Source organism: Falco punctatus, assembly GCF_963210335.1.
Source record: "Falco punctatus genome assembly, chromosome: 6".
Classification (NCBI taxonomy): Eukaryota; Metazoa; Chordata; class Aves; order Falconiformes; family Falconidae; genus Falco; species Falco punctatus.
Window position 1 is genome coordinate 1,821,524 of NC_137585.1, and position 24,189 is coordinate 1,845,712.

Here is a 24,189-nt window from a genome sequence, read left to right on the forward strand (position 1 = left end):
TGCTCTTTGCTTAAGCAAAGAAAATCTAAAAATATTTTACCTTCTTTGATGCCTTGGAGCAAGTTGCTTAACTGCCTTGTCTCAGTTTCCTCGCTATGAAATGAGATGTAGGAGACTTCATTACACAGGTATTGGGAGGCTAAACTAATATTTGCTAAGCACTTTGAGCCTTGCAGTTGAAGATACCCTCACTTGGTGCCGAGTGACAGTATTTCTTCCTGAGATGCTCTATTAGTGGTGCTTGTGGCATAAATAAACACAGTGAAACGTGCTGGAGGGCAGACAGTTCAATCCAGAGTAATAAATAATGGATCCAGTGAAAGCGTCAAAGCTCTCTGCTTTGCAGAAACCTGTAGGCTGTTGCTTTCTAACTTGATACTTTTTGTTCTGCTGCAAAATGCTTGAAAACGTCCTGAAAGAAACTTACACTATGGTCTCTACTGCAGCTCCTTAATCTTTGTCTCCTCTTTGCAGCCTGAAAGCGAGGGCCTCCAGCATGGATCTAGTATCAAATGGAGGGTAATGCCACTACAAGGAGGGGAAAAATAATTACTAAATTTCCTGAATAGTAAACAGTTTGAGGTGGGTTTTTTTCTTTTTTAAGGAGCTGGTCCCTCTGCGCTTTCGGTCCCTCACTCTGCCGGTGGGTGTCTCCAGGGTGCGATGCCTCTGCCTGCCGCTGTTGCAAGCCATTCCCTGCTCCCCACCCCGAAAAGAGCGGCCCACCGAGGAAACAGGCTTGAGTTAAAACAGCAGTGGGGAGCGTTGCTCAGCCTCCGTGGGTGGGAAGGAGCATCCCCGCTGCGGGGGAGCTGCCTCCCGCGTGGGTCTCGGCGGGGGAGCGCAGTTTGCAGCGGCGGGCGCCAGGGGGCAGCCGCGGGCTCGGGGCGGGGGCTGCGGGGCGGGCAGACCCCCCAAGGCCCCCGGGGCCGAGGTTCCCCGCGGCACGCAGCCCACTGCTGCTTCTGCATGTGTCTCGCTGCTCTGTCCGCGGCGGGAGGGCCGGCCCCGGGCTCCGTGGGTACCAGGAGGTGCAGCCCAAGGCTTCCAAATTTAAACTGATTCCCGTGGGGAGGGAGCCCGGTATTTCCGGGGTGAATACAGGTCTCCCAGCAGCTTCGTGCCGCGGCGCTGCGCGGCTCCGCACCGGGGCTGGGCTGTGGCTCCCCCGTGGCATCAGGGCACCCACCGAGCCCTCCCAAATGTAAAATAACCAACCAACCAAACACCGAAACCCAAGAACAGGAGGCGTCTTGACGCTCAAGTTCCGTATCGCCTTTCCGAGCCCCTTCTCCTCCTCCTCCCTCCCTCTGGGGCGATGCTTGCTTACTGCACGGAGCAGAGCCCGGGCACCCGAGGCCATCCCGAGATCTTGGCATCCCGAAGGGCTCTTTCCTCGCCCCTTCCGTAAATTTCAGAGCAGAAAACGGAGCATAATACCCTGCCCCACCTTCGGGGTCGGGAAGCCCCCCAGGGCATGCGAGGGGGACTCCAGCTCCTCTCCCGGCGATTATTCAAGCTAGCCGGGGGCTGGGGCTGCTTTCAGTGTCCGAGCGGTTTGAAAGCATTCGGGAGGGTGCTGTGCAGGCGCGATCAGATCTGCTCATCAAGAGTTATTTGCTAAGCCCTCCCCGCTTCCCTAAACGCGATCAACTCGAAACGAGCCGAAGACTGGCCCGAGTCGTCCCCTCCGTAACATGGGGAAAGGGGGAGAAGCGTGCTGCACCGCCCGAGAAACCTTTTCATTACTTTGTTTTCAAGCGAGGGCAATAGGATCGACAGGGCAAAATACACCTGATCCTGCTGATCGCAGCCAGGGCAGGATGAATGCCTCGGCAGGCTGAGACGCCCGGCTTGTGTTGTTGCAGCCCGAGCTCCGATACACGACCTTTTCCTCTTGGCTTTACTGGTTCCCCGCCGGCCCTGCCGCGGCTGGCTCCATCTGCCTTCCAAACAAAAGCAGAGACGTAGGGTTTGGAAAGCCACGTCCGATCCTGGCCGTGTATCCCAACCCTGAGCCTCTTGCAGATTTGCAGTGCGATACTAAACCTGGCGTGGCCCTGCATCCCCGCGGGGTCGGAGCCCCGCCAGTCTTCCAGCGCCAGGAGCAGGCTGGGGGCGCGGGGCCAGCCTGGAGCCCTCCGCCTCTGCCGCCCTCCTCGGGCCTCACGCTCGTGAGTGGGCACAACTTGTCCCCGTCCGGGGTCTTTCGGGGGGAGCTTAAAGCAAGGCAGTGATAGCCTGCATCCTACTTTGGCCAAAGCGAGCGCGTTTCGCCGAGGCGGGAGTACACGTGCGAGCTGCCGAGCGCCCCGGCACGCAGCACTGCCGCAGTGCGAGCTCCGGGATGAGAGAGGTTAACCCCAGGTTCGCCTGGAAATACCCCACGGATGTGCGGGGGGGAGGCGGGGGGCGGCAGCGGCGGGCAGCAGTGCTCTTTTCAAGCATCTCAGTGGGGAAAATTAGGGCAACTTCCCTAGGACGAAAACCAGTTTAGGGGAGCAAAGGAAACAGAAAACAATTAGAGAGTTGATAGGTTTCGAGAAGTGAAGCCTTGAGCGGCCGGCACCGTTCCCTGCAGGGGACAGCGTCGCTTGCCTTAGCTAAATCCCGCTGGTCAGTTTTTATTCTTCTGGCAAAGCCCGGCGGGTCCCGCCGGGGCAGCAGGGGCCGGAGCCGAGGGGGTAGCACCTCACCGCCGGCCCCTCTCCCCCAGTCCCCCGGTGCTCACGCCAGCGGGACCCGCGGTCCCAGGGCTCAGCCCCGCCGGGTGCCGTTTCTCCCTCTTTTATTTCAGGCGCCTACATCAGCGATTCGCGTTGTGCCTCGCCAATTTTCACGGAGCGTGTTGTGCCCCGAAATACGTTTTCTAAACAAGCATTTGCCTCCCAAGTACGGATATAATCTTCCTGGGCTTTCTTTTTAATGACTTCCATTGAATCGGTGCTGCAAAGCTCTTTATCTTATAGTGCAATACGGAATGTGGCGTCGTACACATATGGTTTAGTTTTTTCCCCCTAATTCTTGCGAGCTGGGCAGCTTTGAGCCGGGAAAGGCATATTTATATGTATTTGACTCCTTCCACATTCTAAGACTCTGCAGTGGTGTAGGGTGGTTTGGGAGATCTATTTGGGCAGAGAGTCTCGGGCAAATGCACTTTAAAGCGGATTCCGAGGAAGCGAGTCTATGGTTAAGACAGCTAAAAGTGCCCTGGGAAATCGTTATTGCTCTCGCTGAAAATAGCACAAAGCTATCAGTGGCCGTAGCAAACAGATCAAGAATAAAAGTTAAGATCCCGTGTGAGAAAAAAAAAATAATACAGAGAGAAAGAAAAAACAACTAGAAAGGGGGGGGGGGGGTGTAAAAAAGAGGAGGAAGGTAGGTGTAAAGCCGGGAGAGCTGTGGGGGCAGGCAGTGGCCGCTAACGCGAGGTCTGGCGGGCGGTGCGGGCATGCCCCGCAGGGGGGAAGGCGGGGGGGCGGGGGGGGCAGCCTGTCCCGATGGAGCCGGGGGTCCCCGCCTGGGAGCCGTTTGGGGAACCCCGCCGCCGGCACCAAATCACGCCGCCGGCTCCCCGCCAAGCTGCCCCCACCGCACTCGGGCCCCGGGCGAGCAGGGGGCTGCCAGGGCTCCCCACGCCATCCCGAGCGCACCCCAGGGCCCGCCTGCCTCCCACGCTGCGTGTCCCGCCGCGGGAGTGTGCGTGGAAGCGTCTGGGGTGCGTGGAGCTGCCTTAGGCGACCATGGCCGTGCCTGGTTGCTCTTTGAAGGCATCTAGAGCTGTAGTCTCTGGTCTCCACACGACCCGCTGGCAAGGCAGAGGGGGTGAGTATTGAGTGGTGTAGCCCCTGGTTGTGACCCCTTTGTGCTGTGCCGGAGCTGCCAGGCCGCCTTGGCTGGGCTGTAGTTTTTATCTTCAGCTGCTCAGGAAGAGTTTACTCCGCGTTCTCCTCCTTCCTCTGAACCTGACAGGGAAGTGTCAGTGCGGGTTTATTTCGTGCGAGGCAGTGCCTGCAAAAGCGATATATGCTTCCATCCAAATAAATAAATAAATCCGAGTGAACTCCACTCTCTGAACTGTGCCACCCCTTTCCAGGGTGAGCTCAGGCTCCTTTCCTAACTTGAAAAATATGTCCGTGCCCCTGCCCGCCCGTCTGTCCATCTGTCTATCCGTCTATCTACCCTGTGGGGTACTGGGAGAGGCAACCTGGATCAAACCAGTAAGTAAAGTCTATATGCAGTCCTTTGCCAGTTTGTTTTGGGTGGGTTTCCTGGGCGGAATCCCCGCGTTGTTCTTACTTAAGTGATGAGACAAAGAAAGACCCGTCTCCCTCCTGAACAGCGAAGGCCCCCAAACCCGGTCACAGCAGCCAAAATTCAGAAGGCTTCTTTGAAGGAAATGTATTTCTATTTACATTTATATACACGAACATTAGCCCCGTAAAAAGCTCCCGAGCCGCGCCAGCGTGTAAACGAGGTGTCAACTCGTTTTGTGTGCAAAGGGATAACGTTCGTCGTCTTCTAGGCGCATTTGTAATAGGTTACCGGTTTATTGTTGGGTTTGGGGTTTTTTTTCTCCAGAAATAATCACGAGCTGATTTCTGAAGTCATTTCGCCCCCTGCTATTTCCCCCTTTTCTATGATGTAGCTGCCGTCGCAAACGGGAGACGAACAGTTTTGAAATCTCGGATCACGCCAAGCCAGCTCCATTCTCTAGGCAGACATAACTTTGGGAAATGGCAGCACGCTGAAGGAAAGGTGCTCTCCGAAAGGACGAGCCTCTCGGCGTTGAGCCGTGAAAGAGGAGGGGTAAGCTCTGCAGCTGCGGAGATCCCGGCCCCGAAACGTTTGCTCGGGAGCCCTTTACGATGCGTATTTGCATCGAGCACGGCAAGGCTGCAGGGTCGAGCCCTCCTGGCGATTCAGGGGTTCGCGGCCGCGCAGCGGAGGGAGCTGTGCTGCACAGCCGAGGTCCTGGGAGCCCCCAGAGTGGTGGGACACCAGGGCTCCATGCATCGCGTGGGGCCCCGAGGTGTCTCCTCTCCAGCGGGGCTCCGGCGCTTGTGTGCCCTGTTCCTCCCGGGGCGGGGGCGGGGGTCGCTGCGCTGTTTTCCAGTGCCGAGGTTAAAACGAAAAGGCCTTGGAAGCGTTGCTTATGAGACGCGCCGCGCAAACCTGGGAACCGACTCGTGGGGGATCGGTCGTGAAACCTAAAAGAGGGGATAGGGAGCTTGGAAATCTTTGCAAATCGTCTAACACCGGCCAGACGGCGTCCGCCGTTTAAAAATCAGAACGCCGGCACTGAGGGCCACCGAGCTCCCGAAGAAGAAATCCCGGTGGGGAGAATGGCTTGAGGAGAGCGCGGTTTCCCCGCCCGCTCTCTTCTCCCTTCTTGGGATCTGTGATCCCGAGGGTGCCGGGGCAGGAATATCCCTCCTAGCAAACGGGACACAAACGCTTCTCTGCCGCTCCCGGGACCTGCACATCCCCCCGTCAGCCCGAGGGCGTCTGCTGGGGAAATCTTCCCCTCGCCGCCACCCGCTGCCCCTTCCCTACGAGTTATTGGGTTACACTCGGCTGCTGCGTTATACGGGGCATGTGCTGGGTTGTTAGAAGCCTCTATAAAAGAATAAAGACTTAGTGGCAGCCCGAGCCTGAAACTCGTTTCCCTACACGTTATAACACGGTCCGCAGACGCCGTTTAAGTAGCGACGGGATTGGGGCTAGTCGAAAGGCGAGTCTCGTATTATTTCTATTTGATGGAAAGAAGAAAGCCGTGTAAGGTGTTTCCTGTCTACTCGAGGTTTTGTACGGCCCTTTAGGCAGGTTATTTCTTTGGAAAACAGCCACGGAGCCCATTGTCTTTATCTGATGCTCGAAAGATTGGGGAGGAGAGGAAGGAGAAAAATCATTGTTAAAAAACACTTTGAAGTTCTGCAACTGTTGCTGCTCCAATTTTTTCCTCCAGTTTCCAGATGCACCAGAAATCGTTACTTTGATCTCACAAAGCAGCAATTTATATTTTTTAATTTTTGAAAAAAAAAAGGGGGGGGGGAAGGAAAATAAAGAAAAGCTTGGGTAACTGAGAGCGTAATGGCAAACATGCAGGGGATGAGGTCATCGGGCAGCGCGGGGAGGGCCCGGGGGGCGGCAGCGAGCGCCGGGAGCACAGGAATGAGCGGCGGGGGGCGGGGGGGCTCCCCTCCAAGCTAGCCGCTTGCCGGAACATCTGCTCAGGGCTAGTTTTACATCCCCGCTCGTTCACAAGGGAAAAATCTCTGCCAGTGCACATGGGGGCTGGCTGCAGCTTGCGAGGGGACCTTCCCTTTCCTGCGCCTGCCCGGGGCTGGCGGAGAGGCGCGATGCCACGGGGAGAGGCGCGCACGCAGCGGCTTGCCAGGAGCCCAGGAGCTGTTACAAGCGCGGCTGGGGGTGGGGGGACGTGGCGAGAGCCAGGACCCGGCGTGGCAGGGGGTCCCGACCCCTTTTCCTCGGAGAAGACGGGAGACTGGGGGGAGGCTCTGCTTTCGCTGGTGCATGGCCAGCCCTCTTTGCGCGCTCCCCCAAAATGGCTCGCCCCAGACAAAGCCCACCAGCCTCTCGTGTCTTGCAACCCTCCCAGCTCAGTGGGCGCGGGGTGGCGTTACCAAAGCCAACCCGACCCGGTGCCTGCGCTCACCGGAGTGGGGGCAGTTCTCTCTCCTCCACTGCCCCCTGCCCGGGGGTGGCTGGACCGGCATCCCGGTCCCTAGGGCCACGGCCGCCGCCGGGCCCGCGGTGATGGCAGCAGCAGTGCTAGGAGGGCCCGGACGGGAGCCACATGCCACCAGCTGCCTCCCCGGGAGGGCGTGGGGCGGGGCGGGGGCGGAGGGGGCTCTTCGGGCTGCCCCCCTCCCTGACCGAGCCACAGCCACCTGCCTAAGAGGCTTGGCTCCCGGGAGAGACCCACCCGCGCGCAGGTCGGGTGTTCATTTTGCTAAAGAAAATCAGATGCGGGGGGGGGTGGGGGCGGACAGGGGGACCCGAGAGACCCTGACCCTGTCACTCTCCCACTGAAAAACAAGCAGCGCCCTATTCCCGGCGCGGGTTGTGTTGAACCCGGCGCTGACCGCGAGTGGAGTGATGCTCTTTGCTGGGCAATCACTGCTGCTGCCTGGCTCTTCCATGCCGAGGTACCGACTCGGGTCAGACCGCTGTCCCTACAGCCCACGCAAAGCGTGAGGTAGCTCCCTCGGGAGCACGTCGTGCCCCCCGTGGGGGTGTTTCCAGAACCTGCCCCTCCCCCCTCGCCCCCGGGTGCCCGCGCCAGAGGGAGCTCTGCTTCTGCCGTGCCTGAGGCTCGGGATGCGCGGAGGATGCGCCCTTCTCCCCCGGCGCGCCTGCAGACGGACCCCCAGCAGCCGCTGCCAGCAGGATTTCGGTGTAAGGCCTCCTGGGCCCCCGCGGGCCACCGGGACCACGGAGAGCTGGCTGCCATCCCGCTGCTGCAAAGGGCCAGACGGCTCCGGCCGCCGGTCTCTGGTGACAGCGCCCGGGCAGCGCAGGGCAGACACGTCCCCACAGGCTGGGCTCCCGCGGGGGCTGGCGTGTCACCACCCGGGCGGCCCCGCGACCGGAGCGTCCCGCTGCCTCCTCCGCAGGGAGCCCCGCAATCCAGGGGTGCGGGGACAGGCAGCGAGAAGGCGAGGTGTCCGCGGGCGACAGAAAGAGACCTGCCGGCTGGTGGCCAGCGTGCGGCCGCCTCACACCGCAGCCTCGGGTCGGGAGCCGCGGGTGGGGAAAGCTGTGGTCTTCAGGAGAGGGGGCAGCCCGGTACCGCTGGAAGTGGCTCTCCCCTGGGAAATGGGACCGCAGTGATCCGCGGGTGAGGTGGCGGGATCTGTGGCGATCGTTCAAACCCCGTATTTTTAACAGGGGAGCAATGATCGGGGGGAGGAAGGAGTAGCGACAGAAACGAGATGCTGACACTGAGGAGTCACAGGGAGACATCAACAATTGGTGCCTATAGACCACATCAAAGGGCTGCAGAGCAACAATAAAATGCCTTGAAATACTTCTTAATGCAATGTTTGCATTGGGCAAGTCCACAAATGACGCCGAATTTGCCATCACAGGGGAAAGAAAGCAGCAGATGAGGTTTAGCCAACATTCCTCTGAAACCCGGCTTTAGAGGGAAAAGAGAGGAAGGGAGAGGTTTTTATAATCCTGAAAGGCAAGAGGAGAAACCACATCAACGCAGAACGAGCAAATGCGGCGGGGCGGGATTATCAAGGCACAGGGGCATCTCGAGAGGACATCTGTAAAGAAGAAAACTTCCCGTCAGGATTGCTACGGGGGCATTTTGGACTCTGAGGCTGTTGCTCGGCCCTGCTATTTTCAAAAGAGGCCACAAATGTCCCCCTTGCGCATATGTGTGTGTGTCCGCGGAGGGAATGTGGGGACACCCACGGCCTGAGGCTCGTCCTGGTGGCTTGCGGCGCGTTCCCGCGGCGGCACGTCCCGGTGCGGGACGCTTGTCGCACAGACAGGGAGGCAGGAGACGGGCGGGCAGTGTGCGTGCCGGCGAGGGGAAAGCCTCCAGGTTCTGGTCAGGCTCTGCCAAACAAGCAGTCACACTCAGATGAGCTCTTAATTGCTATTGTGGGGTTTTTTTTCTTTTTTGAGGGGGTGAGTGGGTTGGTTTTTTTGCTGTTGTTGTTGCTGCTGTTTTCCGAAGGCAGAACCGCTGTTCCCCGAGCGCGGCTGCAGTGTGGCACAGGCTGGCTTTGTCTGGTTGCTGCGCGGCCTCTCTCGTCACGCTGGTCCCGCCTGACTGCAGCCCCGAGCCAGGAATACTTATTTGCCCGCCCGCCACCCACGCACGACAGAACGGCGGGATGCAGACGGCTTGCCCCCCACCCCCCGCACGGGCAGCGGGCCCGACCCCCGCAGCGGGTCCCTCCCCCTCCCCCGCTGGGCTGCTCACCCCCGAGGAGGTGAAGCCGCTCCACTCCCCGATCTGCGCTGAGCTGCCGGATCCCGCTCGGCACTGGCTTTGCTGTTTCCCGTGGGCGAGCTGTCGTCCGCGCCGCATCCCGCTCCCGCCTCGCCCGGCCGAGCTGCCCCGCAGCCGGGCCGTGCCGTGCCGGCCGGGAGCCGCCGCCTGCTGCGAGCGGTGCGGGGCAAAAGCTCCGTCCTAAGCTGGATCCCGCTGCGGCTGAGCCGCCCGCGCTGTTTCACACGAAACCTCCCGGTGCTGCGCCCGCGCCGGGCAGCCCCGGGAAGCGCCGCCGGGCTACCGGCCCTGGCCCCGGGGGCTCCGCGCTCCCCTGCTGCGGGGATGGCGCTGCCGTTCGGCCCCTGCGGGCGGGGGCTGGCCGCTGCAACCCCCCCTCACGTACCCCCACCCTCAAAATGTTGTGCTGCGGGAGCCTGAAAGGCGACATTGCGGGAGAAGGCGTGGGGGGGGCTGTCCCACGGCGGGCTGGGAAGCTCTGGCGTCCCGATCCCGCCGGTCCCCTCCCCGGTCCCCGACACCCTCCCCCTACCCCGGCCCGGATCCCGGCCTCGCCGCCCCAGCCCCGAAAGCGCTACGGAGTGGGCTCTCTGCTCCCCGGGGGTGGGCTGCAGGCTCGGCCCTCGCACTCCTCCTTCGGGGATGGCACACGCCGTTCGCTTGACCCCGGACGACTCCGTGTGTGTGTCCCTGCGACAGGGACACGCCGGGGGGCGGGGGGGGGGGGGGAGCACGACGACAGGGAGAGGCCTTGAGGCGAGGGAAGCATCGCCCACGCGGCTGGGGTCGCGGTATCGCGGCTGCCTGGCCACGTCTCCTCCGGGGCATGGAAAGAGAAGATAAATGCCTTTGTCGTATCAATATCGTGACAGAAAGTGACCCCGACAGGAAAGCAGCCAGCACCGAGGCGCGGGTGTGTGTGTATCTTTGTAGGTTCCCCAGCAAGGGAATTACCGGGATGGGCTATGGAGAGCCGGGAAGCTGCGCCGATGGAGGGATGAAGGTTCAGCTGGAGCAGGGGGTGCCCCACGGCATCGCCCGGTGCCCTCTCTTCGCTCCCGAGGTTTCCTTCTTCCAGCCGGGAAAAAGCCCTGCGGGGCGGACAGGGCGCACGGCAAGGGTGACCGCAGGCACCGGGAGCAGATCCTCCCGGGACAGCCCAAACCGTCACCCGGAGATAGCCCAGTCCCCGGCAGCTCTTTTTGTTAGCAGAAAATAGTGAAAGACTATTAGAAACGAGTAAAAAGCTTGCTCAATAATACATGTAGGTAAATTCCGGGCGCAGAGCAAGAGCGGGCGAGGTCTGGGATGCAGAATGGGAGCCCGGGCCGGGCCCAGACGACCCCCAGCTGCTTCGTGGGGACCCGAGCCGGGTCTCTGGCGTGCTTGCTTTGCACTGCAGCTGTCTTTCTCGTGGGGGAAATAAGCCGTGTTTGGAGCTCCCGGGCTGTGCCACGGCCTTTGCCCTCCGTGGAGGCCGGGAATCGCTCTCCTGCCTTTGTGGTGGTGCCCGATAGCAAGGCGCGATAAACGCCAGGTTGCGATAGCAGGGTGAGCGCATCCCGCAGCCACCGCATTTTTTGAATAGTCCCATTAAAGTCTGCTGCGCTTTAGGATCGGCCCTAAACCGGATTGTTTACAGTATAACACACCATGTCTGAGGTAGGGGAGCGCACAGACCTCTCTTGGTTCAAAGAGCTGTGCCTTGAAGAGAGAGAAAAAAAATCACCTTATATTTATTTTTTTGACTGAACACACATTGAAATGCTGTGCGCAGCTCGGCTTTCTTCCCTGGAAAAGCGGAGTTTGGATCCCGGCTGGGTAACAAGGGGCCGGTTGTGCGCCTGCAGTGCCCCATACGAGAACCCTTGTGTGTGCAAGACTCGCAGCGTTTTCTGGGGGACGCCGCTTTTTCGGTGTGTGCGAGGTGTGGGGACAAGGGGGCGACAAGGGGGGAGCGTGGCTGCCCTGTGGGTCCCGCCTGGGCCGGAGGAAGGTGAAACCACATTTGGTCGCTACAGCTCCTCCTTCCCAACCCGGCTATCCTCCAACTGGGGCAGCTGCGAGGTTCCGTGGGCCCCGGGTGCGGGTGAAAGCCCCAAATCGCACACTCAGTCCTACGGCTTCGGGAGCCGAGGGCTGCATGAGGCGTGTGTGTGTGTGTGTGTGTGTGTGTGTGTGTGTGTAGGAAATCACAAAACAAACAAACAAACAAACAACAAAAAAAAACACACCAAAAAACTTCAAAACCCTCAGCACACTCCAGCGGGTTTTGGAACCGATGATTGCACTGGGGCTGGGGAAAAAAAAATCAAACAAAAACCCCCCACCCCCCACCCCAAACTTCAAAACCCTCAGCACATTCAGTCCTGCGGGTCTGGGAGCCGATGGTTGCATTGGGGCTAGGGAAAAAAAACCCCAAACTTCAAACCCCTCAGCCTACCCCACATTATACTAGCGGCGACAATCTGCCAAGGAGTAGCTCTTCAGTGCACCGCCGTGTAAACGCTGTTTGCTGGTGGCGCGAAACTCATTGCCCTTTCCTTCCCGGTGGAAAAGCGGAGCCGGCCGGCCGGCTGGGGACAGGCAACTTTTAGACAGACCGTCCCCGCCGGGACTCGTGCATGGGCTGCCCCACGCGGGCCCCGGCTTCCCCGGTGCTCCAGGCCGGTAACGGGGGCATCCGCCGCCCGGTGCTGGCTCGGGGAAGCAGCGGTGCCGACAGGGCTGAGCCCGACAGCCTCCGGGAGATGCTGGTGGCCTCGGCGGCGAGCAGCCTCCCCGGGACCGGCTCATGTGCCCTGGCTGTGACCGTGAACCTGGTCAAAAGCTTCTGTCCTAGAGCTTGGCTAGATACTGCCCCGCTGCCGGCTTGTCCCGGCTCTTTGCGAGGTCCCCTGACCTTCTGGATTTCCTCGGAAATCCCGCAGGGATTTTCTTGGAAAAAAAACAACCCCAGACCCAAGAACCGCTTGGAGATTTCGGTCCCATCCCGCCGGCAAACACCACCCTCGGGTCCACCTGCAAACGGGGGCAGGAAAAAGGATACCCCGAGGAAAAACTCGCGACCCACTGCTGCTGGGACCGGGGGAGAGCGCTGGGCCCGGGGGGGCGGAGGCCAGCCCCCCCCTCCCCGCGGCACCAGCCTTCCCGTGTGAGCCACCTCGTCTCGCTTTACCCCCTCTCCCTGGGGCGGCTCTCAGGGAGGCAGCGTGGCGGGTGGTGAGCTATGGGCAGGCTGGCAGGGCTGATTTGGACACCTTTTCCTCCACATCCTTCTCCTCCTCGGAGCCGAGCGGAGCGCAGCCTCTCTGGGGGGGAGACCTGCTCTCCGGTGGGCTTGCCAGCCTCTGTCCTGCGTGGGGCTGCCTCGCCACCCGCGGGCTGCACCACGGTGATTCACCTGTCAGCAGAGACCTCAGCGCAAGGGAAATCTCCCGAGGCAGGTTTCTCCCCGAGGAGGAGGGGGGAAAATACAAATATTCTAAAAACAGCGGGCGGCGAGAGCAGCCGCGAGCGGGTCCCGGGGCACCCGTGGGTGTGCAGGGGGTGTCCCCGGGGGGAGGCGCGCCCCCCAGGCTGTGCCCGGGGACTGCCCCGCACAGGGAGCGGGGAGTAGACCGAGCGCGCCCGAGTGTATCTGCGGGTTTTACGCAAGCAGCGAAAGCGGAAAGCTGCAGAGCCTCCGCCACCCTGCTAAGAGCCAGGAGAAGTGGGTTTGTAGGCGGCAAACGAAGCAAGAGACCATCTAGACCCCGCTTTATCGTTCCAGGTTGTTCTGAAGTTTGGCGTGGTAAATACAAAATGCATGGCTTTTAACCCCGCCTGCCTTCCAAGTTAGTAGCTGCAGAAGCAGAAGGGTCTCTAGCCGGGAGTTTGTCTTTTTGTTTGCGGGGGGAACCTGCTTTGTTTGAATTATTCCTCCTAATTGCCTATTTCCAAACAGCTCCACGGGGAGGCTCCGAAATGCAGGCAGGTCTGGTTAGTGCCTGCGAAGAAGCGACGCCCGGAGCTGGAGGAAGTTCAGGGACAATTTAAGTTCCCGATTCGCCTCCCCTCCGGGAACACTGGGGCCGGGATGGGGCTGAAGAGGGTGGCGGGGGGGACACAGGCCCGTAGACACGGGGTATTTTGTTGCCTTAAGCCTAGGAAACCTGCCGATGCGTTTCTGCTCTGCCTGGGCTCCTTCTGCCGCCCCGAAAACGAGGGAGGCAGAAATAACGTATGCGCCTTGGTCTGCGGTGCCGAACCGAGCGGGAGAGAAGTCCTGATGAAATGGAGGGAAAGTACTGGCTGTTTTTTATAGTCCAAGTGTATAATCAGTTTTTTTTCTCTCTCTCCTGATAGAAAGCAGATAAATTTAGGAAGGGAGAGCTAAGAGAATAATTACAGGGTGAAGGTAGTTAAATTTTATTTCGAGTCCCAAAGGCAAAACCTGACATTTTATTGCAAACATCTGGAAGGCTTAAGAGACTGGCATGGTGTTTGTTTAAACACTAATAGAGATTTTTATTCTGTAAAACACAAACAAAGCCCATTTAAAAACACTTGAGACTGTAAATATTTTGCGGTGGTTCAATTCTCAAAGCCTGAGAAAACCGGGGGAAGGGGGGTGGGGGGGGGAACGAATCGACGGCATAATAGGGGTATAATTATGAATTAGTTAATAATACGCAACAATACCGTTTGTGCAGACCATAAAAATAAATTGCAGGCATATTTTTTTCCGCAGTCACAGTAAGTGACCCCGCGCAGCCCGGGAACATCACCTCGCTCCAGTTTCCAAGCGGCGACTCGCGTTGGCTTAAACTCGCCCCTTAGGAGAGCGCCAGCCTCGGGATCCGCCGGCCCGTTTTAAAAGATAATCGACGTTGCATTAAAGTCCAGTAAATCACTCGCTGACGTTATCAGACAGCCTTCAGCCCGCACCCGCTGACTAGTTTTAACATTGTTTTCAATTACTAACTAAAAAAAAAAATAATAATCCCCGGGCTAGGTCTGGCTGAAGGACCTTCGGGAAGGTTTTCCTTGCTGTGGAGCAGGGTTTGGAAGTGGCTGGGCTCAGCCCCTGCGAGCAGCACATCTGGACAGCACTCCCGCCCCGCAGCCGGCTCCCCTTATTTCTCTTTTTTCCAAATATTTCCATACATAAACAAATATTTTCAGGCTCGCTCTGCGACAACTGGAAAGCAGGAGTGAATGATTTCTTTATAAACCCCGGGGCCTGGCCCTGCGACCCTTGCTCCTGCCACTTTATTCCAGGGAACAGTTTCCTGGATTTAATGGGAGCTACCCCTGCGAATAAGGGTCTGGAATAAAGACCAGGCAAAGGGACGCATTCATCTCTGGCGGCCGGGGGTCAGAGTGGGATCGGAATCCAGGTTCGGCCCCGGCCGGCTCCAGGCTCACGCCACGCGTGGCGGGGACCGGGGACCGGGGGGCGAGGAGCCCCCGCACCGCCCTGGCGCGGGGACCGGCGGCGCAGCGCGGGTGCCTTTTTGTTCAGCGAGTTTTGGTGCGAAAAAAAAGCTAAATCGAAATCCCATCCCCCGGCTTGAGGAGCGTGGGTTTCTCTGGGCGCGTCCCCCTCCGAGATCCTTGCGAGGGGGCAGCGTTGGGTCCCCTCGCCCTCCCCCCCCAGCCCCATTCCTCCGCTTTCTCCCCGGCGCAGCCTTGTGTGCGCGGGGCCGTGGGTCGCTGCAGGGGCTGCCCTTGCGCCCCGCTCGCCCCGAGGAGCAGCGGTGCCTTTGTGTTTTTGTGTTTCTAGCTTTTGCACCACCCGGCGAGGACGGGCAGAGGGAGGGCGAGAGACGAGCTGCGCTAAACCTCCCGGGCACCGCCGGAGCGGCGGGGAGGGCGGAGAGCAGCGGCCGGAGGCGGTGGGGGGTGGGTGTGTGTGTCCAGCCCCCCGCCGCCGGCCACCGCTCCCGGCCCCGGCGGGGAGCGGCCGTCCCGTCCCTGTCAGAAGGGTCTGCTCCCGGGGGTCTGGCTGTTCGGGGCCGGGCTGGCGTGGGAGCTCCGCCGCGGTTCTGCTCGCTGCTGCCGGGGCTGCGTCCCGCTGCCAGGGCCGGGCGCGGGGGGTCTGAGCCGGCCCTCAGACCTCGGGGGCAGCGCGGGGAGACCCTCGGTGAGGGACCCGAAAGGGGTCGGGGCTGCTTTAAACTGCCGACCCGTAAACGCACACTTAACTGGGTGGAAAACGTATTTCTAAGCTCTTACATCAGCCCCCAAATTTCGTTTAAAACGCCCTGCCTTTCCAACACCATTTCCTCTCGCTAAAGCGCTATAAATAATCCTCTGTTTTCTTGGGCTCTCTTTCTAAAGTCTCCCTCCAGCTTCTTTAAAAGCTTTCCTCGGTATCTCTCTCCCAGACGAGTGTTTCCGAGGCTTTCGGGAATAGGGAATTTTTTTTTATTTTTGTTAAATTATTTGGGAGACATTCCTTCATCGGGGAAAGGACACAGAGCCGGGGGACCCCGCCGGCAAGACGTGTGCCCGCTCCCCGCTCAGTCCCGCTGCCGGCTCCCCCACGCCCCCGCCGCTGCCTCCGGCCCGGCGGTGCTCCCCAGGGCAGTGCGGGGAGGGGACACAGGGACAGGACACCCCGCTGTGCCCGGCGCAGAGCCCTCGGCGGGCGACCTGTCAAAGGCGATGTGCAAGAGGGGAGGGGAAAAGAGCGGCGCGGGGTGGTGGTGGTGAGGGGATGTAGGGCGGGTGATGAGGGAGCACAAAACCTGCTCCTCGGCCTAGATAACAGTTTAATTTTTTCCGGGGTTTTCCCGAAGAAACGGCTTTTTTCTGGGTTTTCATCCCAAATCCCTCTCCGTGCGTGGGAACCCCGGCGGGCTGCTGTCACGCCGGCCAGAGCCAGCGCTTTAGGCCGGGGAGGGGGGCATGAAGGGCAACGTGGGGTCACTCTGGTAGCTAAAGGAGTTGTCGTGTGTATGTGTGTCCCCTTCACTCGTGTCCAGCCCCATCGAAAAACCTCGCCTAAAAAAATTCTCGCTCTCCCGGCGCTGCTGGAGGCAGCTCCGCGCCTTGGGGAGCATCGGAGAGACCAGCCAGAAATAATCCCTTCCTGAAAATCCGTGTGATTCCTCGCCCGCTCTTCCACCGTGGCTCGATCCGTATTAATTCCTTCCCTCACTCTGTAATTATTTATTATTTTGAACCTGTATTCGGTCCTCGGGATCGAATTAACTCCCGGCGGCTTTCCCCGGTGTATTTTCCCTGCCCGGTGTTTCGCTTGCCTTCACCTCCTGTTCCGTGCTCCCATCAGCTAACGAAAGCACACGGTCTCCCTTCGCCTTTTCAAATGCAGCCCGTGCTCCTTTGTCACGGCGAGCCCCCGGCTCCACGCGCGACCGTGGGAGCAGCTGCGGACCCGCCTCGCCGGCGGTGGGGGGAGCGCAGAGCGAGCGGGGCAAACTGCCGCGTTATCAGCCAGGAGCCGGCCGGGGGCTGCACCGTAGCTAAAGCGGCCAAAAGAAGCGGGAAAGGGAAAAAGCTAATTATAAAAAATACAATTCCCCCTTCCTAAAGAGAGGGTCCCTGCCCGGGGGTGCCGGCGTCCCTCTGCGCGGCCCAACACCTCCCACGCAGCCCCGCCGCTCCACGGACACGCGTCTTTCGGAAGGGACATTTCACACCCCAGGCCGGTGCCGGTGTCGGACCGAGCACCGATTCCGCCGGCAGCGCGAGTAACGCGGAGTGAATGACGTTTAAACACGCCCTGACCCGGCACCCCCGGGTGGTAAAAGCCCCTCCGGGGGCCGTGGGTGGGGGTGAGCTCGCAGCAGCCGCGGGGAGCCGGGGTGCGGCGGGGCGAGTGCGGGGGTTGTTACCTCTCTGCATTTAGGGCTACGAGTTCCCCACTGCCACCCCGCTCTCCAAACAGTTAATTCTCCGGCCGGGGCTCCGGGCTCGGATGGCCAAAATTCCGAAGCCTGAGTCTCCCTCCCCGCCCCATTGGGCCGCAGCTTTTGGGTCTCTCCCGATCTCCCCCTCCTATTGGCCGGGGACAGGGTTTTTTTGGTGTTTTTTTTCTTTTTTTTTTTTTTTTTTCTTTTTTTTTTTTTTTCTTGACAGGCGCACGCAGCCTGCCTAACTCTTGCAGGGGAAAAAAAAATCCCAGAAGTTTGGATCAATCAGAGAGAGACAGAAGGAAAGGGGAGAAGGGAAGGAAAAAAAAAAAAAAAAAAAAAAAAGCAATCCAGCCTGCAGCCCCTCTGAGCAAGTGCTGGGGACCTGGGCTGAGCACACCCTCCCGGCTCTGCCTACGGAGTATCCGCAGCCTCATGTAGTGCCTTCGGGAGAGTGAGGGCTGGTTCTTCTGGGGGTGCAGCTGGGAGGGGTGGGGGGAGAAAGGCGAGAGGCTCTGCCGCTGGTCCCCGGGCTCTGCGCTCCCAGCCACTGGCCGCTCATCTGCCCGAGGGTCCGGGCTGGGGGATAAGATGAGCGAGAGGCGAAGATCGGCGGTGGCCCTCAGCTCCCGGGCGCATGCTTTCTCGGTAGAAGCCTTGATCGGGACAAATAAAAAGAGGAAACTGCGAGACTGGGAGGACAAGGGGCTGGATTTGTCCATGGAGAGCCTCAGCCCCAATGGCCAGCTAGGGGACAACGAAGACCCGACTCAGTGCCTGGACCTCAACCCCGGTTAGTGCCACTCCTTTTCTCTCCGGGACCCCCAGCCCCGCACCCTCCCCGCCGGGAGAGCGGCGCCGGGCAGGGGAGCAGCTCCCGGGAAACATCCGGGGCTGGGGGTAGAGGAAAAGCGGGGGAAGTTTTTGCGGAGATTCCTTGGATTTTAATTTTAAATTATTTTATTTTTTTTTTCCGTTTACGGGGACTTCTCTCCTACTCACTGCGACTTCCCCCTCCCCGTGCCTCCCCGCCGCCGACTCCGTGATCTCCGGGAGGGAACGCCGTGCCCACTCAGCTCCTCCTTCTCCCTCTCTCCTACCTCTCCCTGCCCGCCGGTCGCGATAGTCCCTCCCGGCTGTGTCGGGACACGCGTTTCGCCTTGCCCCAGCGCTTCCCGACCATCGCGGGGGTGCCGTGTGGGTCAGGGGCAAAGGAGTGGGGCACGGCACTCGCATGTCCGCGGGACGGGATCCCCCCCGCTCCTCTTCCGTGTGCCTTTCCGAGACACCGGCCACAGCCCCGAGCCTGCCCTGGCCGGGGATTCGGGGGGCGGGGAGCGAGGAGGGGGCGGCCGCCCCAGAGCAGCATTGCGCCGAGGCGAGGGGCGCCGGCTCCGCCGAACGATGGGGACACGCTGCTCCGCCCCGCGCCCCGCGGCGGGCTCCCACCCGAGACCCCCGCGGGCCGGGCTCAGCTCTGCAGTGAGGGGCTGGGGGCCTGATCCTCCCTCCCGCCACCTCCCCCAGGATCGGGCCCGCCGGGGCTCCGGGACGGGGCAGCGAAAGGGGCTCAGCCGGGAGCTGGGCCAGCGGGTGACGGGGGGTCCGCGGAGTCGGGCCTCCTCCCGGGAACCGGCCCCTCGGTGTGCTGCGCGGTGTTTGGGGAGAGGGACGGCGACACTTCCCTCGTGGCATTTGTCCTTTTCATTTTAGACTTTTATTTGGTTATTTATTTTTGTTTTAAAAGGGAACCGGTAGCTTGCAGTGATCATTTGGCTCAAGTGAAACCCTCAGTCAGCTCTTGTCCCCCCCACGGCTGTTTCTCTCCGGTCTAAAACGACGGTCCCGCAAAGGCGGGCTGCCCCCCCGCCCCCGCTGCCCCCCCGCTCCGCGCCCCGCTCCCCGGCGTCTGCAGCTGGGGCGGAGGGAGCGGCCCCGCTAGCACGGTGACAGCGCGCGGGGAAAGCGGGTTTAGGTAATTTCTCTTTACTTTTAGTATTCGGATGGGGGGGAAGTGTCAAGCGATTTCTGGGCGCGATCCTATAAGAGAAAGGGCAGATACTTCCTCCACTGGCGCCAAGTCCACTCCGATGCACTTGGAGAAGAAAACACTTTTTTTTTCCTTTTTATTTAATTTTTTTTTTTGCTCGACGTTCCCCGCGCTATCAATAAGCATCAGTTGCCCGAAACCCAGCATAAAAAACACCCCCAAAAATAAACAAAAAAAAGGAGAAAGAATTAGAGATCGAGATGTAAAAAAAAACAACCCTAACCCTCTGCCGTAAAAATAAAAAAATAAATCTGTTAAGTGTTTTTGAAGGGAGCGAAAGACCAGGAACTGCCAGACCTCGTCCCGCTTCGCTCTCAAGGAACCGCATTTCGCTTTGCTTGTAGCAGCCGCAGCCTTTCCCGGTGCGGATCCTAAGGAGAAGTAGGTAAAATCTGCTGTCTGGGAGCTCCCTCCCAGCGGAACGACGGGTGTAAAGGAGAGGAGACAGAGGCGATCGAAAATATCAACCACTAAAAAAATAGCTCACGCTTTCCGAGTCCTCCCCGTTCAAAATAATATAACGAACGAAACAACAAAAAAAAATCCGCTTTGTAATAATAGCGCAGATATGTGCATTGGTCTTTTTTTTGAGAACCGTTTCTCGTTAGTTTTTAGCCCCAGTAGGATGTATTTCTGAACTGTCTAGAAATTTACTTTACCCATTTCTCCATGAATTCGAAATAAAAAAACTGGAAAACTCCCCCTGCGCCAGACTGGAGAGCGGGAGAGAATGGCTGCTGATGCCTGAAACCTTAGAAAGCAAACGTGATGTTTTTCATAAAGCAAAGGAAATCAAGAACAGTTTGAGAAATCATTTTTTTAGGAGGTTGATAGACTTTAAATAAAGTCCGCGACTGTAATTTGCGCAGTCACTTCATTAAACCTAAATCCTCGCTGGTGTACCTTTGCTGCCGGGTGAGAATTGATTAGAGGCTCTATAATGGCCACCAAATTCCATCTTTACAAGACCCAATTAAGAACATTTTACACCTGAAGTGTTTTAAACTTGACAAAACTCCAGCGATATCGCGAAAAAAAGAAAATTAGAGAAGGGAGTTTTTATAGCGTCCCAAAGGTTCAAAACCAAAACTCCAAGTGGCCGCCCTCGAGTAGCGTGGGGCTGCTCCTTCCTCCGGGGATACTAGCGGTACGGGGGTGCGCACCGGGCGGCCCCGCACACTCCGCGATGCACTGGGAAATCAGGCGGTGGTTTGGGGTGTCATAACGTGAATCGATCTGGCCCGATTTATCGATCGCTTCGCAGGAACCCCCTCGGTTCCCACCCGTAGGGCCCGCAGAGCTGGAAGCCCTCCGCCGCGGGGAAGCGAGCGCCGGCCGCGGGAGGGGGGGGGTCGCTCTCCGTTCCGCAGCTCTTCCCCGTGCAGATGGGGACGGGGATTTCTCACCCACGCCTTGGCCGTGCCCGGCGGGGGTTTTCCCCTCCGTGCCCGGCGGGGGGGTCGGCGGGGCGGCCCCGCTCCGGTCCCCTCGGTGCGGGTCCGTGCGGCAGCTTCGGGGGTCGCGGGGGGCAGCGCGCGTCGTTGCCCCGTTTTGGCTAAAGCGCCACCCCTTATGTGGGGTTTTCCAGCTGTGCCCAAACCCTTCGGTGACAATATTACCCATCCCGTGGCCCCCGGTACCCGGGACAGCCGGCCCGCGGCCGCATCTTCCCGGGGCAGCGAGGCGGTGGGCTGGGGGGTGGCGGGCGGGGGGCGGCCTGAGGAAGGATGTGACACGCCAGCGGCCACAGCCCCCCGGGCTGTCAAACGTGTCCCCCGCGCCCCCGCGTTAGGTACGTCCCAGCCATGAATCTTGTCGCCGGAGTTAATGTGCTGTTTTACGAGACTCGTTTAAAAGGGGAATAAAACCTGGATTTTAATCACGTGCGGGTTTTAATCACGAAGCTGTGAAAAGGAGTTGGGGGTTAGGGCGGCTGTTCCCCCTTCCTCCCGCCCCGTCCACGCAGGGCACGCCACCCGTGGGGCCAGGGGTGCTAGGGCTGGCGCTGCCGCCCCGCAGCCGCCCCGCAGCCGCCTCGGCCCTCGGCTCCCGCGCCGCGGGGAGGAGGAGGGGGAGGAGGAGGAGGAAGGTGGCGGGCGTCCCTCGTCCCCTTGGCAGGTTTGGTTTCAGAGGGCAGCAAAACAATGGGCTCGGGTGTCTCCTGGGTATTTATAGATTAAACCTGAGCAGCGGGAAAGGTCGCGGGGGCCCAGGCGTTGCCTCCCTTGATGTATATGTTATTTACCATCGTTTGCAGCCGTGGCTGTCGTCCACCCTTCCCTCTGCCACCGCAGGGGCGCGGGGCAGCGCGGGCAGAGCAGGCGCGCCCCTGCCCCCCCGGGCGGGGTACCACGGGTTACATGTTGTGTCTGGGGGCGCATCCCCCGCGGCCGCGGTCCCCCGCACGGCCGCTGCCCCGGGCGCTCGGGCTCGTTGCGCGGAGGACGCGGCGGCGGCACAGCTAAACGTGCGGCTGAGAAACCCGGCACTGCTCGGTGTGGGACCGGCCTGGCCCCCCAGGCAACACGCCGGCGAGTCTGCAAACGAATTTCGCCAGCGCTGGCCTCATAGCGCACATCCCGTCTGTATTTTTGATTGCATATGGTAAAAACTGCACACAGCAGTTGAAAAAAAAAACCAACTAAAACCCAAACAACGGCCAGCAAACCAAACCAGGACATTGTTGAGAGTTTTCTGTTTTGCCAGCCCGCAAAGACATTGCATTACGAATTGTTTTTCGTTCCGTCTGTTTTTCTGAAGCTACATTAACGAACTACTGCGAGGCTTTGCGGCGCGAGAAAAAAACATTTTAAGACCTGCAACGTGTTTGTTACAGCCGCTTATCCATAAGCTTAAGATCCGATAGCTTGACAGAGCCTTCCGTGGCTGGCAAGAACAAACCCACCATCTCTTTTACCACGGCGTGTTGTTTCTCCTGCCTGGCCCGGGAGGCTGCAGGGACACAGGGACATCCATCCCAGCCCACTCCCCCGCAGGGCACCTGCCCCTCACCTCTGTGCTCTGCAGCCCACCCCCCCTCCGCAGGGGCAAACAGTTTCTAAGAGTGGGAGAAACGGGACTGATAATGCAGGATTAAATACTAATAATGATAATAATGATAATGATAATACTGATAATAATAATAATTTACCACTGCTTCTGAATGCTTATATTGATGAAGTCCCATTTTTTGAGCAGCGGCTGTTAAAACCTTGAGCAGGGAGTGACTTAATTTGGTTCCAAATGTAGTTTCTCACTTCAGCTTTGGTTTGAGTGCTGGGTGGATGGAACTAGGATTTCAAGAGCTGGCAGGGAAGTTTTTCTCATCTCTTTCCTGAGGTAGGGTGAATTGCTGTACACCATCCTTTGCACGGTCATCGAGGCTCGCCAATGAGCAGTGCTCCGTAACAATGAGGTGTAAGACAGAGTGTCAGCTTTGCCTTTGGCAGAATTGCTAGGGACTGGGATTTATTGATGCGATGCCTTTCTAGCAAATGCGTGTGTGACTGGGGTTGTATGAATTCATTCCACCTGTTGGATCATCGGTTCGCCTCCTAAAGAGGGAGTATCGTGCTCAGATCCATTGTTCCCTTGTGTATACGATGGAAGGAAACATGAAAATCTGCCCCTGGTAACTCCTCTGCTTGCCCGTACTCTGGTCGCAGAGCTAATGCTCTCGCCCTTCCCAGAGGAGGCGGTTGCAGGAGGCAGATGGAGCTGTCCAGATGAGAGCCAGGAGAGCCCTGGGGGGCTCGGAAAGGGTTGCCTTAGTCAAGTTCATACAACTCTGACCTTGGAGCCGGAGGAGACAGAGAGCAAGAAGGATTTGTCTCTGCGGCAATATGCATCTTACTGCACTGGTGAACTCCTGCTGCTGGCTTTGCGAAACTCCTCCTGCAGTGAGGTGAATTGCTCACGTTGTATTAAGGGGGCAGGTAATAGAATAATAGAGACAAACCTTACGGAACAGCGGAGAATTAGAAGAAAGGCAGCGTGTCAAACGTCTTCTTTCTTTTATATATATTTTAAACCTGCAGGGTTTTTTTACACAGGTTTATTCCATCTGCTGGCAAGGGGAAAGCTGCTGTTTCAAAGGACGTTTCTTGTCTTTGACAAGAACTTTGGGAGAATCCAAAAAGCTTCTGTTACAAGCAAAAGTCAAGTAATTCCTTACAAACCATCAATCATTTCTCCCTCCTCCCACTTGGGACTGAGTGCTTATATCAAATATCAGCCCAGCTAGCCTCTCCTCGGGCAGAAGTGTCCTGCTTTATCTGTATCTGTCTTTAAGGAAAACTGATGCTTTTTTCAGATGGAAAAGTTGAAAGCTGTCTTCCAAGAGCGCTACATTCAGGAAAGAGCACTTGCATTGTTTTACAACACAGGCGGTACCACTTACATCACTTCTATTCACACAGATCACTGCTCCTATTTTAATCAGCTGGATTCCTGTGTGAACCTTTGCTTGCAGCCTTATGTCTTCAAAGGTCAAAGTGTGTGGCTTTTGTTAAGTTATCTTTTTTCCTGCCTTCTGATCTAGATTAATAAGCTTACACTAGTTTAAAAAATGCACTAAAATTGGTCTGAGAGCACTCGGAAAATTCCTGGATATATGGAGACTGGCTCATATGGCATTTACATCAGTTCCTGTTGCAAGTAAAATTTATTCAAGTGTGATTTAAATCACCCCAAGTGTCCATATTGAAATCCGTAGTTTATACCGGTGATGTAAAATCGAGTTCAATGAAAGAAACTTAAGTTTTCTAAGACTAACAATGTTTCAGAGATCAGCAGAGTTTCCTGGAGAGGCTGAGCTTGCCAGTGCCTGTTGATGGAATCATAGGATTTTTGCTAGCTCTTAGCAGTCTGATATCCTCCTGAGCAGCACAATGACTTTGCAGTAATGGGATGGGACATTATGGTTAAACCTTGTCAGCAAAGGCAGGGGGGGTGTACAGGCAAATGGTCAGTGTCTGTCAGCCTGGCAGCTGCCTGGCTCCTTTCAGTAGAGCTGCAGTGGGCACCTGGGTGTGCAGGGAAACGCGAGCAGTGCCTAATCCTGCCCGGAGCAGCTCTGCGTAATGGGACATCAACAGAGTTGGCTTTTCTGGCTTATTATTCAAGTTTCTACAAGTAGAGAGTACTGTGCAGCAGCACTGAGCCATTTTGATTTTCAGAGACAAAAAATGGTGTAGCTTGGTGCTGCTTATTTCCAGTACTAGTTCACACAGGTTATGGTTCCAGCCTTTCTGCCTGCGAGGCATCTGCTGCTACAAAATCCA

General features: G+C 58.4%; 2 protein-coding genes across 3 annotated transcripts in view; one reads left to right on the plus strand and one right to left on the minus strand.

Moving 5' to 3' along the window:
* Positions 1–478: 478 nt before the first annotated feature.
* LOC308065523 (uncharacterized protein) lies at positions 479–17,294 on the minus strand (the record flags this gene model as incomplete). The annotated part of the gene is made up of 5 exons (XM_080391590.1): positions 479–5,210; positions 8,966–9,359; positions 9,950–10,086; positions 11,599–12,016; positions 17,276–17,294. 5 exons carry the CDS (start codon positions 17,292–17,294, stop codon positions 4,691–4,693), a joined length of 1,488 nt encoding a protein of 495 aa, XP_080247716.1. The 3' UTR covers positions 479–4,690.
* A 142-nt stretch (positions 17,295–17,436) lies between these two features.
* TBX15 (T-box transcription factor 15) overlaps positions 17,437–24,189 on the plus strand; it is a 97,953-nt gene continuing 91,200 nt past the window's right edge. Inside the window, exon 1 of one of the 2 annotated variants that reach the window (XM_080391113.1) lies at positions 17,437–17,650. In XM_080391113.1, coding sequence (XP_080247239.1) covers positions 17,449–17,650 — 202 coding nt within the window. In that variant the 5' untranslated portion in view covers positions 17,437–17,448. Of the gene's footprint in view, positions 17,651–20,375; positions 22,812–24,189 lie in introns of those variants that run through there. The other variant, XM_080391114.1, reaches the window with a different exon arrangement.